The sequence below is a fragment of the Suillus fuscotomentosus genome (genome assembly GCF_016647785.1).
Source record: "Suillus fuscotomentosus strain FC203 chromosome Unknown F5891scaffold_27, whole genome shotgun sequence".
NCBI lineage: Eukaryota > Fungi > Basidiomycota > Agaricomycetes > Boletales > Suillaceae > Suillus > Suillus fuscotomentosus.
In genome coordinates, this window is record NW_024539539.1 from 558,412 (window position 1) to 571,458 (window position 13,047).

At 48.5% G+C, this 13,047-nt stretch overlaps 5 protein-coding genes across 5 annotated transcripts; 1 reads left to right on the forward strand and 4 right to left on the reverse strand.

Annotated features, from left to right (window-relative positions):
• Positions 1-111: 111 nt before the first annotated feature.
• Positions 112-1,400, reverse strand: F5891DRAFT_315085 (glutathione S-transferase C-terminal-like protein). Its single transcript, XM_041371321.1, has 5 exons — positions 1,169-1,400; positions 1,086-1,106; positions 928-1,032; positions 358-867; positions 112-304 (listed from the first exon to the last, which is right to left on the reverse strand). The coding sequence occupies exons 1-5, from the start codon at positions 1,202-1,204 to the stop codon at positions 257-259; spliced, it is 720 nt and encodes a 239-aa protein (XP_041226022.1). The 5' UTR covers positions 1,205-1,400; the 3' UTR covers positions 112-256.
• Positions 1,401-2,904: 1,504 nt separating this feature from the next.
• Positions 2,905-3,852, reverse strand: F5891DRAFT_1188771 (glutathione S-transferase C-terminal-like protein; the record flags this gene model as incomplete). Its single annotated transcript, XM_041367041.1, has 5 exons — positions 2,905-2,952; positions 3,006-3,515; positions 3,576-3,680; positions 3,734-3,754; positions 3,817-3,852. 5 exons carry the CDS (start codon positions 3,850-3,852, stop codon positions 2,905-2,907), a joined length of 720 nt encoding a protein of 239 aa, XP_041226023.1.
• Positions 3,853-4,396: 544 nt separating this feature from the next.
• On the forward strand, positions 4,397-6,132 carry F5891DRAFT_1173189 (uncharacterized protein). The gene is made up of 2 exons (XM_041365619.1): positions 4,397-4,921; positions 4,975-6,132. The coding sequence occupies exons 1-2, from the start codon at positions 4,469-4,471 to the stop codon at positions 5,842-5,844; spliced, it is 1,323 nt and encodes a 440-aa protein (XP_041226024.1). The 5' UTR covers positions 4,397-4,468; the 3' UTR covers positions 5,845-6,132.
• A 1,645-nt stretch (positions 6,133-7,777) lies between these two features.
• Positions 7,778-8,569, reverse strand: F5891DRAFT_1145935 (uncharacterized protein). The gene is made up of 4 exons (XM_041365016.1): positions 8,501-8,569; positions 8,212-8,448; positions 8,113-8,163; positions 7,778-8,056 (listed from the first exon to the last, which is right to left on the reverse strand). Exons 2-4 carry the CDS (start codon positions 8,356-8,358, stop codon positions 7,808-7,810), a joined length of 447 nt encoding a protein of 148 aa, XP_041226025.1. The 5' UTR covers positions 8,359-8,448; positions 8,501-8,569; the 3' UTR covers positions 7,778-7,807.
• Positions 8,570-10,304: 1,735 nt separating this feature from the next.
• F5891DRAFT_1034102 (uncharacterized protein) lies at positions 10,305-10,972 on the reverse strand. The gene is made up of 4 exons (XM_041361740.1): positions 10,704-10,972; positions 10,547-10,640; positions 10,430-10,491; positions 10,305-10,371 (listed from the first exon to the last, which is right to left on the reverse strand). Exons 1-3 carry the CDS (start codon positions 10,840-10,842, stop codon positions 10,485-10,487), a joined length of 240 nt encoding a protein of 79 aa, XP_041226026.1. The 5' UTR covers positions 10,843-10,972; the 3' UTR covers positions 10,305-10,371; positions 10,430-10,484.
• Positions 10,973-13,047: the final 2,075 nt, after the last annotated feature.

Consider the following 13,047-nt stretch of genomic DNA (forward strand, 5'->3'; position numbering starts at 1 on the left):
ATACCGCGGAAAGAGCAAGGTAACGCCATATGTACGCCCCTGGAACCGCGGCGCCGCGCGTGCAAAAGTCTCAGAACACGGACCTCAAGTAAAGCGTGAAAAGAGCTCGAGTAGAGTGCACACGTGTGAAAGCGAATCAATGCCGCGGGATCTCGAGCCTATCGGCCACTCGATAGAAATCAGTCTGAAACGCTCAAATGATGGTTAATGGTGCGCAAACGTTGTATGTTACATATGACAATATCCACTTATGTGCTTATTTAGCCAAGCCGAACCTCTTCGTGAAAATCTCTGCCACAACGTCCTATCGGCAATTCATTATGATAGCAGCAATCATCGGCAGAGTAGCGGACGCACCTCGTGGAATGTGGACTTGAAGCTCTGCCTTGCTAGCAATCTTTGCACATAACCATTAAATTTCGCATACTTAGGGTCCTCCAGAGCTTTCAAGAAGCTCTTCCTTTCCTCATCTTTGTAGGCACCAATTCCCTTCTGCACCATCACGGTCAATCTTGCCCAAAACGGGGCCAATGCGATGTCTGCAATGGTGTACTGGTCGTTGACAGCATATTTTACCCCGTCAGGTAGAAGGTCCTGAATGGCATCCACGCCGGCCAAGAGAACAGTATGGGTGCCTTCCGGGTTACCGGATGCAAACTTCATGAAATTGGGACCGAACTTGGTGGACACGACCTCGATGAAGAAACGGGCCTGGGCGCGCTGCACGGGGTTCGCAGGTACGATACCGGAGGAGGGGTACAAATCGCCGATGAACTCGACAAGGATCAGCGACTCTGCCAATTTGGTAGACTCGGGAGAAGGATTTTCTGGGGGAACATCGGGACCACCATAAGCGATAGCTGGCACCTAGTACGACGAATCTACTTCAAGATGTGATCACTTCGCAAGCAATAGTGTAGCGCATACCTTGCTGGCAGGGTTCACCTTTGGGGCGTACCACTCTGGCTTATTCCCCAGATCGATCTCGTATCTTTTGAACGGGGCACCAACCTCAGCGAGGGCAATTTCAGTCTAGATTGGTTGAGTTATGACAGGTACAATTGTCAAGGCTGACAAGCACGTACCCTCTGAGCGTAGGGGCATATCTAGTATGTGCATGGGTTAATGTCAGTAGATGGATTCATAGCGTGATGCAAGTATACAGTACCTTCGCGGTGTAAAGGGTGATCTGTTCGTGAGGCATGTCGTCGAAGTGGGAGATTCGATGAGTTGGAAACACTAGCTGAGATGCTTATACATGGGTTGAGATGGTGCATGACTAACTGAATGATCTCGAGGACTGATCGGGATATCTATACATGAGGAATATGTGACGAGTCTGACGCAATCATGATTAGTTGCTTTATCAGCGAGCGCCACTGCTGCGGTATCTGCCGCGGCGTTCGGGCCAATTTAATCTCAGTGGTGTTCTTCTGAAGCGTAGTCGGGTACAATAGCATCGTTGGGGTCTTCTTGGAACATAGTAGGTACTAGATAGGATGCAAAACAGAGACCTAGAGGCTAGGACTTAGAGTGAACGACGATTGCGAGGTGGGCAGAAGCAAAACGCGCTGCGCCACCTCGCTTATTTTGCACGTAGATGTCCGAGTTTGTTTCAACTCAGTTGTCGTCACTCGAGAGTAAATTGCTTACCAGAAAACAATTTCAGTCTCTAGCCTGATGCTACCACTTGCCCCCGCTTGAGTACTGTCAGGTGAGTAGTGCGATAGGATACCGTAGAATACGACCTGTAGCAATGACATGCACTGCTTGCAATCCAAGATCCATGATGTACATGCTATCATATTATCAGTGTGATGTTACTTGGATATATAACCAGACAATTAACAGGCGATAACGGCTTCAGTAGTCGATTGAGGTGTCGAGGTGTGAAAATTCAATGGTACTACTTCATGTAGATGGTACCATTAGACAGGTGACCCATCGATTATGAATAGCTTCGAGCGTGTGTCATTAGTATGGCCGCTTCAACTGCAGTTCGAACGGCAGACTGTAACGGTCACTCAGTTGACACTGTCGTAACTTCACCCTTGTTTCTCATAAAGACAGTATATTTCATATTGACCATCTCCTTGTTAGCCAAATGCAATTAGTACCATTGGCTAGACAAAGGATAGACAATGCCAAGAACTCAATTGAATCAACATTTGACAAGTCGTACCTGCATCACCGATGAAATGAACCCCTCGCTCCTCCTCGCTGGAGGTTCTCTGAAACACATCGTGGCAGAATACTACCTACAACGAAACCCACCCTGAAAGGCCTTCGGTACCTTCTCCGAGTGGTGTCAAGGGTGCAAAGAGTACACCAGTCGCATTCCATGAAATTCTTCGTAGTTTGTCTTCTGTCAAAAGGCCTCCGACTATAAATGTCAGTCTAGAGTGTCAACTGTGGGAGAGCATGGAAGCCGCTTACACACCTGTGGGACTTCCCGTTGCCAGCAGCATACATGGCGGCCAACTCGTGGACATAATCAGCAAGAACAACGAGATGTCGTGAGACGACATGGTCAAATGCTCGAATGTATACCTCGTAAGCTAAGCAGTCCCACTGACCGAAAGGCACACAATTTCGAGGTCTACCTTCTGCGACAGATGGGACGAAACACACCGGTACGGAATGAGTGGCGCACTGGGGCACGATGATTAGTCGCGAGGTAAATTTTTGGGTGTTCCCTATCACGCGGGTCCAAGATTTTGTCTCACTCACCAATGTTTCCTGTAGTAGAAGCATACTGAGCGGTTTTATTTACTGTGGCTGGAGGATCCACATGGACATCACCTCGAGCCTATAGGGTCACTCGATAGAGAATCAGTTCGAAACACTCAAATGATGGTTGATAGTACGCAATCGTCGTTATGTTACATTATGATAATCATGTGCTTATTTAGCTAAGCCGAACTTGCTGCTGAAGACCTCTGCCACAACGTCCTATCGGCAAGTCATTATGATAGCAGCAATCACCGGGAGAGTAGCAGACGCACCTCGTGGAATGTGGATTTGAAGCTCTGCCTCGCTAGCAATCTTTGTATATAAGCGTTAAATTTCGCATACTTGGGGTCCTCCAGACCCTTCAAGAATTTCTTCTTTTCTTCGTCTTTGTAGGCACCAATTCCCTTCTGCACCAACACGTTCAATCTTGCCCAGAACGGCGCCAATGCGATGTCTGCGATGGTGTACTGGTCGTTGACAGCGTACTTTACCCCGTCAGGTAAAAGGTCCTGAATTGCATCCACGCCAGCTAAGAGAGCGGCATGGGTGCCTTCCGGGTTGCCGGATATAAACTTCATGAAATTGGGACTGAACTTGGTGGACACGACCTCGATGAAGAAACGGGCCTGGGCGCGCAGCACAGGGTCCGCAGGTACGATACCAGATGAGGGGTACAAATCGCCGATGAACTCGACCAGAATCAGCGACTCTGCCAATTTGATAGACTCGGGAGAAGCGTTTTCTGGGGAAACATCGGGACCACCATAAGCGATAGCCGGCACCTAGTAGGACGAATCTACTTCAAGATGTGATCACTTCGCAAGCAGGAGTGTAGCCCATACCTTACTGGCAGGGTTCACCTTTGGGGCGTACCACTCTGGCTTATTCCCCAAATCGATCTCGTATCTTTTGAACGGGGCACCAACCTCGGCGAGGGCAATTTCAGTCTGAATTAGTTGAGTTACGACAGGTACAATTGTCAAGGCTAACAAGCACATACCCTCTGGGCGTAGGGGCATGCCTAGTATGTGGATGGGTCAATGTCAATAGATGGGTTCATAGCGTGCTGCAAGTATACGGTACCTTCGCAGTGTAAAGGGTGATCTGTTCGTGAGGCATGTCGTTCAAGTGGGAGATTCGATGAGTTGGATATAGCTGAGATACTTATACATGGGTCGAGCTGGTGCATGACTAAATGGTCTCCGAGGACTGGTCGGGATATTAGAATATACGATGAATCTTCGGACGCAATCACGGTTGCTTTATATATCAGTGCTGACTGATCAAACTTGCAACTGCCAATGTGCGGGCTGCGGATGAATTCAGCTTATTAATTGTTTCAAGGATATCCCAGATCCAATATCTCACCTCGCAGGTTGCAGCGATTCAGATGTTGAGTGGTGCCACGGGTCGGTGAGTACTGAGAATCGAGACTTCAAGTTTGAATGATAAGAAGCGCTCCGAGCCTCCAGCCTAGACAAAGTCCGGGGACCCCAATTGATTTGATACAGCGTTGGAACTTGAAGCTAGTAGTTGTACATGTGTTCTTTGAGAGGTCTGCCTCACCGTGCCCTCACGTCGATGGGCATTGGGGACGTTTCTAAATTCTCAGGCACGGTGAAAGCTGGTGAGAGATACACCGTGAGACTCGTTTCAACATGCCATACTCATCTCCACTTCACGTCCACTTGCTCTTATCCAATAAAGTACTCTCGTCCATCGATATTTACTCTGTATGCCTGCCTGGACAATAATTTCGCCGAAAAACCCAGTGAACGATCCGGAGGGTCATCCAATGCGGATCAACGTATACCGGGTGATGAAAGCTGTCTATCATATCTTAGACCCATCAAACGAACCGAGTTCCACGATTGATGAAGTAAAGCACATCGCAACCCTCGAATACGCACTCTCGCAAGAAAAGGAGGGTCCTCCTGAAATATCAAGCCTCGTCATCCATCTGCGCCTTTCCGCACAGACTGATACACGCTTTGATGTTGTGCTGCATGACTCGGACATGCAGATCAAAGACAAGGTACAGAACACGTGCATTTCGCTCCCTGGAGAGCTTGCCCTGGTTCTGATGGACATCTCCTGGTTCATTCGCGAGTTCGTCATCAGAAGGTCAGCTATCGAGTGGACACCAGGTCCGGACTGCCGTAGGATATGGGAACAGATCCAAGAGGAGGTAAGCGTTGCTTTGTATTCATCCACTACCATAATACAAATCAAGTACTCTAGAAATACAATCAGCGTGTTTCACAGCAGGAGACTGCTGGTGGCACAGACACCAGTAGAATCGGATGCTCTTCATGCCCCACCGGTCGCTGCAAAAACTGTAAGGTCGTATCGTGTTGGTCGGCCAATTGCTGTGAATCTTCCGAACCCCCAATCGTACGGTGCGCTAAGCATGAAAACAATGTTTTATGCCTTCCGTGCCTCGAAGAGCAGGGGTCCAAGAGAGAGCTAGAGAAATGTCCTGCGTGCAAATCTTGGTGCTGTCCCAGGGATATGAGAAAGTGTATCGGTTATCCCGTTACCATCCCTTCGGTTTCTCATGCATCCTCTCCTAATCACTTCCAGCATATAATGACTATCTACCTCCAAACAGCTAAAGTCCACCCTCTCAAGTACGGTTCTTGTGGCCAATGCGAGCTTCCTGGCTGGCGGAGATGTCCAGGTAACTTCTGTTGGTCAAAGCACAATGCGATCTGCCCGGAATGCACCAGCGGTGGTATCATGTGTGCGTGCCAGGAAGTGTGGGCATGTGGTGTCTGTGCGGAGCACGATGGCAGCATCTTTATTCGTTGTCCGCGCTGTGACAGGCGGTTCTGCACCTCATGCACCTATATCGACCAATGCATGTCGTGCGCCCATGTTACCCTCTGCTATGACTGCGCTGAAGAAACGTCGGAGGTGGGTGATGGGGTAGTAGAAATGTTTGTTACACTCGCCGCAACATGCGACAGCTGCGGGAAGAAGGTGTGTAGTCGCTGCGCGCCACATATAGGCCGGTGGTCTTCATGCCTGGGGTGCTTGGCGATGGAGAACCGTCGTACTGGACGTGCAGATACCCAATACCACGTCCCACATCATACAACACGATTGTAATTCACAGGTCGCTCCATGCATATGAGAACAGAACGTCTGATTCCGCGGAAGCAATTCGCGTGACTCCCATGGATGTGCCCCAGTTGAGCTCCACTGTTCCCTGTTTGTGTTGTATAATTTGTGTATGATGCACCTCTTGTCATAGCTTGCTGCTGTGTTGCTGGTAGTACGCCTCTGCGGCAGTCAGCCCTTTCCATGCTGTCATCTCCTGTGTTGAAGCGCCCATCTTGTACATACCGTATTCTCAGGAAACCTATTCCCTCAAAATTAAACATTTGTTTGCTTCGACATAAGCACTTATCTTATGCTAATTATCAGGAGAGCTCAAAGTAGGCTGCCTTTCCGCTGTCGCTTTCGCTTTTGCCGCTGAGTGCAAACATACTTATAAGTAGCAGCAAAGCTCACACTTACGTTGAACACACCGCCTAGCAAGCCCAGATGCCTACCTACACAATCACGCTGGTCTGCGCCAAAGTAGGGCGGACACGAACACTTGCACATCTTAGTGCTTTTGCTTTTTGTCCGCTTTCTCTAGGAGTCGAAAGTAGGCCGGTGGTTTGTACAGACATCTCAGCGTGCTTATAGCTACCACGCGCATAATATTGCCAGCAGTGTATAATATATCGTTGACGAGTGCTCGCATGACTTTTCGTTCTTGATCGATATAATTTATCTGCAGTCGACTGATCGGTCGAAAATCAAACAAGAACTCGACAAAAAAGTATTATGATGAGGGACAGGAACACGCACACCAAGATATGAATCCCAAATATGATCCTAGTCTTCAGGCTTCAGGCACCGCTGCGAAATTGATAAGTAGAGACGAACAGAGCAGAGTCTCGAGTTCAATGATCCCGTCAGATGAGTCAGAATGAATCGATCAGCACGTTCTTATGTCTCTGTATGTACAAGGTTGCAGCCGCTTTATCAAATGCACTTTGATTGAGACAGACGGTGATGAGATTAAGAATACCGAAGCACCTGTTGCACATCAGCATAATGTCTTGAAGGGCATCTCTGATGAAATTAGTTTTCGCTACGAATCAGCAGTAACATTGCAGGTTCGCCAAGTCTGCTGGTCGGTGCATCGTTCAGTCGGACAACTATAAATTCGGGATCGGTGCTAGGTATAAGATAGGAAGGGAATCATAAAATCAAATGGTACACTCGATATTGCAGCAATAACATCATCGTTACGTGGAGCTGGAGGGATTGATGTTAGCGACTCCGAGGACGGATGGTAAAGACTAGGAACTCACGCGTCTCGGCAACTCGACCAGCACGGCCCATGTGCCATGACGCTCAAATCAAGCTCAACACCTCTGGGTATAACCAATGACGTCCAAGGAGTATAAAACGCGTGTCGGGAAGCGGGAGGTACCCAGAAAAGGAGCTCATGATTGGGTCCCATGATCCACCCATCAGGCTGCAGCACGAAAGGGGTTAGAATGATGACCAGAGGTGGGTTAGAGCAAGTGGGGGGGGGGGGGGGGGGGGTTGGGCAGGGCGTGTTTTAAGCAGGGCGAGAAGGAAATGGGGGGATAGTCAAAAGCATTGGTTGGCGTGATATGAGTCTCCTGAGTGGGAGGTGCGGTACAAATGGTTTATAGCGCATCTTGATTTTCAGTGAACCGAACCGAAGCGTATTATATATGAAAATTCACGTGATAAAGTAGAAAGGAAAATATACTATGGACAATGACGACGCAATAATTGCTTCCCAGTGACTACGCCTGCGCCCCCTGCATAAACCATGCCGCTGAGATCAAGTGTTTCACCTTTGAGCATATGAGTCAATGCAAAGACAAAAGCGTGTCAGACTCCTTACCCGTACGTTGGACGAAGACTGCCACATCTCGATCGACTTGGTCCCGGAATTGCTGCATAAGGTCGTCCAAAGTCTTGCTGTACTGTTTGATGACATTGTCAGTTTCCGACAGAACGTTTTTCCCGAGTCTCTTCCCTATGATAGTACTATAAGATTCATGCACGAAACGCGATAGCTTGGTGACCCACAAAAGTTCTTTGTTTCCGAGTAGTCCCTGATGAAACGGGCGCACTCATGAGTCTGCTGAACGATCTTTCCAACGATACCGCGCATCGATTCAATCTTGCTAAGGCTGTCATCTCGAGTCATGAAGCGATAAACTTCTGCCAATTTCTCGAGAAGACTATAGATCGATTTGTCCCGCTCTGCTTGAGCGACTATGATCTACAGAGTTATGACGTCTGAGCGGGAGATTGCACTCCGGGAGAAACTGCACATACTTTGAATGCAGCAGACAGCACACCCAGCGCCATCTTTGCGTATGGATGTATCTATCCGACTTGATTAGTTCGCTTCCAATAGACAAGAATAGCACTTACATCCCCGATCTTCTCGAGGGCACCATCGATAATCTTCAGGGGTTGAAGATACTTCGTCTCAAAAATATCTGCGGCAGCGGCAAGACCCCCTGGGTCATTATTGGCGGCCGATGCCATAGAAGTCGCATATTTCCCGAGTAATCCCATGTTTTGTGTACTATCACAGGCACCTTGAAGTTCAGCATCAACTAATTGGGGATCAGGACCTTCTTCCTCGCCAGAAGGAGTGGCCTGAACCTGCGGTACCACCAAAATTAGAGAGGAAAGTCAAAGCATGTGACGAAAATACCTGGGAAGCAGGCTCTTCGGACAGCCCACGGTTCACGGAGTCACTGGGAATCTCAGATGTGGCGGGATGCTTGTTGTTGTCGGATGACTAGAAACGCCTCTAAGAAAACCGAAGGATTAGAATAGTAAGTTCGAGCACTTACGTCAACTTTCTGACTTGATGAAGCCCCTTCCATTTCGACGTTCTGGACCACAGTGGTTGAAGCATCTCGAAGGTCTACGTTCTGGTTCGCAGGAATGCGGTTGCGGGAAGACTTGAAGGGTTTCTGCACAATGTCAGCCATATTCAGAATCAGGAAACCCAGTAGTCCACTCACAGAAAGTTTCTTGGCCACGCGTTTCACAAATTTCCGAATACCCTGCTTGACTCGAATACGAGGTTGGCTCTGAACGACGAAAGCGTCAGAAGCAGGCATGAAGGCTCATCCTCGTTGAGTAAGGCCTTGAGACCACATACCGAATTTTCACCAACGGGTGCCTCGTAGGTTTCTGGAGGATCTGGCCTGTGGTCTCTACTCATCACGAGTAGTTGATACTGTAAGTGAGGTGAGGGTACAGAACCTCAGACATGAGCTGAATACCCTTGACCAAAGCATGGCCAACACGTTGACTGGCTTCTTGAGGCGCTGATCATGATTAATCGGCAATAGCCCATTGCCGAAGGGAGTATAAAGCCTTGAGGGGGCAATGCCATCAATCTGCATAGTCGTTCAGCACACTTGCTGATTCACTGAGAGAAGCGAGAGAAATGGTTGGTTGTTGCGGGAGATAGCGTTGAGGTTGTGACTGAGTTCATTGGGGAATGCGTTGACGAAGAGTTTGAAGAGGGAGATGCAAAACTTTCGATAGGCTTTTCCGTGTAGGGCCGTTCAGGTTTTGTAGGCATTGAGCAATAAAAGGGTACATGGGCTTTACATACGGAAGTGAGCAGCAACTAGGCATACCAGTGGAGGGTGCATCGGCGCGAGTGTCATCGAATGGTTCAATTGTTGAAGGATGAAAGGAGTGGTGAAAATAACATTGAAGCAGGTACAAAGAGAGTAAGATGAGGGAGGCAGCGGTAGCAATGAGATATATACAAAGGTGGAGAGAAGTGAAATGTGAAAGAATGGAGTAGGAACGGAAAAGATGGACCGTCCAGTAGTGCGTACTATGTTGCGATGGTTGAAGTGTCAGTCCGAGCGAGGGTCCAGCGCCAGCGGCCACAGCCATAGGCTTCCTTACATAGTCGAGGAGGGGGAGAAACAGTTGTTGTAGAAGTCGAGAAGGGAACGAAATGGCCGTTGTTGTGGGATGTAGTCGAGCAGGAAGATAAATATCGTTGTGGTAGACAGTCAGAATTCACTGAAAGGGAAGGGCAACATCCTAGGCGCGAGTTGCAACGTTGAGTACTCAGCTTCATCAACGGGTTGGATCGTGCTACAGAATGCTACAGAGCGCTCTGTAGCACTCTGTAATCATGTGTAATGAATTATGTTTCCCCGATGCTTGTACCGCCGTGAGGGAATTCACCGGGTCCTACCTTTACTAAATAACGTTAGTCAAATGGTACAAACACATATGGGGAGGTCACTTGTTCACTAGCACTAGTAGCAGTGCACTCCATCAACACGATCCGTTCCAACTCAAAATTACAAATGTATAGAAGGTTCTACAGGCGGTTTACATAAATGCCGGTCTCCATCATGACATCCATCGAAGGCAGGGACATGATCTGTCAATACGTCATGCATTCATGGGCCATGGATGTCTCAAATCAATGCCTTTCTGGTACAACAACTCATCCCCTATAAGATATCCACGACTATGTCTCTGGGTGACGACGGTAACATTTCTCTATGAGGTCGAGAGAATCTGACACTACAAGACCCACTACACAATGCAGCGTTAACATTCATGCATTGTTACAAATGACCCGAGAAGCACGAACAAATTACTGGCAACAATCCTGCAGATGCTTACACGTGCCATTGGCGGAGTCATGCTCAATACCTATATTCGTATTGTCAACTCGTAAGTAAATTGGCTCAAGAAGGAGTGAGCTAGCCCGACGAGTTTCCCGAAGCCGATAAGGCTGAAATGAGACAGGCCTTTCCATGTCTTGCGAATCTGAGGGTCACGCGGCGCTCCAGCAGGCTTGTCTATCAAGACCCAATATTTGAAGATGATCACTGCAAGTGGTTCCGAACAGAAGGTGAACTTACGCTGATCACAGTACCGACTAGCGCTAACAGCCCAACTGGTACAACCTTCAGCTGCACAACGCTCAGCCATAGTGATTTGTATGATATGGTATGATGTTGAGAATAACAGTGATAACAAGATCAGTCTGCCTTCATGCATGTGGATTGATCACATTATTTATATGGCAGCGGAGTGGGGCACGCCACATCAGGGAAACGTAATTCATTACACATGGTTACAGAGTGCTACGGAGTGCTCCGTAGCACGATCTAACCCGCTGATGCATACCTCGATGGCGCATCAGTAAACCGGTGAGTTCTTGCTGGGGATTATGCTGATTATGGTGCTTTTACATGGTCATATATTGCTTTATATCACTTTATATTACAATGTGACGAAAACCTTTCCTATATATTATGATATATAACGATATATGACGATATCTTCTTCTCTGTAAGCACGCTGGCTTACCTACGACACCGATGACGCAGTGCTATGACGCAACGCTATGACGCACACTGTACGCCTTTGATGATTGGACACCGCAGATGTCTACTACGTATATATAGATACATACGTGCGCCCAGATACATTATCTCTTACTGTACTCTCGGAATCCCATACGCTCTTCCTTTCATCGCTGTCCGAAACACCGTTAGTGTTGTCGTCCACCGCGACGACCTTCCACTTTTTTTTTGAAATCAGCTGAGCGTATCAGATATCTGTGCGCACCTTCTGTTAAACTGTTCTGTTCCGCACTACCGCACTAGCCGTTCGGGTTGAACTTCGGTCAACCCACCGTATCAGTAACAAACTGCCTCGCTACTACCGTGCTGTCCCTCCTACGACTGTCCTCACACGCAGTCGTAGCAAGGTGTTGACTACGACCTCGACATCGAACGATAGCACCTTGACTTCCGTTAATACCACGACTCCAGACCTACCGTCGGATTCATCCTCACGAACTCCGGCTCCAACAACGCATACATCCACTCCTTCCGAGTCCTCGGATTCAGACGACGAGACCTGCACTATGGCAACTACGACTAAGAATGCACGCGTAGAACAGGCGTCGGCTAGTAAGCCACCCTTCCTTACGGCAGGACAGATCACGCCAGAGGCTCTACGTGGTTGGGAAATGGGTTGTATGCAGTTTTTCTTACATAAAGAGGTTAAGGACGACGAAAAGGTGAAGAAGGTAGCCTGGGGGATGCAAGACCCCATCGTGCAAGACTGGTACCTCAATAACCAAGAGGAACTGGACGGCCTGAGCTTTAGGGAATACATCACGGCGGTTCGTAGCTATTGGCTACCTACAGATTGGGCAGATACAGTATGCCGCAAGATGTTGGCGTCCGTCCAAGGAAACCGTCCCTTCAGTGAATGGGCTGTCGACATTCAGAGTCAGAACACGTTATTACGGGACACTACATCCCACCTTACCGACGTCAACATCCTATACCACTTGGAATCGCACATGCACCTGGACCTTGCGGCAGATTACCATGCGGAGGGTGTCACCGAAAGGGACCTCCGCAAGTGGATCGAAAAGGTTAGACTCTTGGACGAAAAACGCTTACGCTACCTCCTCAGGCAGAAAGAAGCGGTAGACACTGCATTACGTGCAGAGCGAGCTCGCAATGGTGGAGAGAAGAAACTGACCTCCAGCAGTCGCTACAATGCCAAAGCAGGTCAAACCGTCTCCGCTTCCACCACAAACAGCTCGAAGAGCTTCATTCGCCTGCCAGCATTGACCGAGAACGAGCGACAATTGCTTCGCGACAACGATGGTTGTTTTAAGTGCCGGGAACCATTCGCTGGTCACACATCAAGCAACTGCGTTAAAGGCTTCCCAGACGCTAACACCTACAAGACGCTGACTTCGGCAACGGTCACGTCAAAGAAATCCAGGAAGAATACTGGTGTAGTTGCGTCTGTAGAAGTGGAGAACACTGTCGCAGTTGTGATGCTGTCGGCTGTACTAGGTGACGGTACAGACTCTGAGGAGTGCGTGGCTCCATTACAGACTCCTCACTTACGTTGGGACTGTCTCGTTGATGGACCTGCCGTTTCATCTCCTATCCGTATATCTGCACTTATTGACCACGGATCTTCTTTAGTTCTGATTGACGAAGGCCTTAGTACGAAACTTGGACTATGCCGTCATCAGCTCTCAAAACCGCTGCCCATAACTCTCGCATTGTCTCAAGACCGAAAAGAATCTTTCCTCCTCTCGCATTATGTCAAACTTTCTTGTTCCTCGCTTGATCACGCATTTTCTTCGCGCACTGTTCGTGCTGTTGTCGCACCAAACCTCTGTACTCCCATACTTCTAGGAGGGCCGTTTCTCCTACATAATCGGAT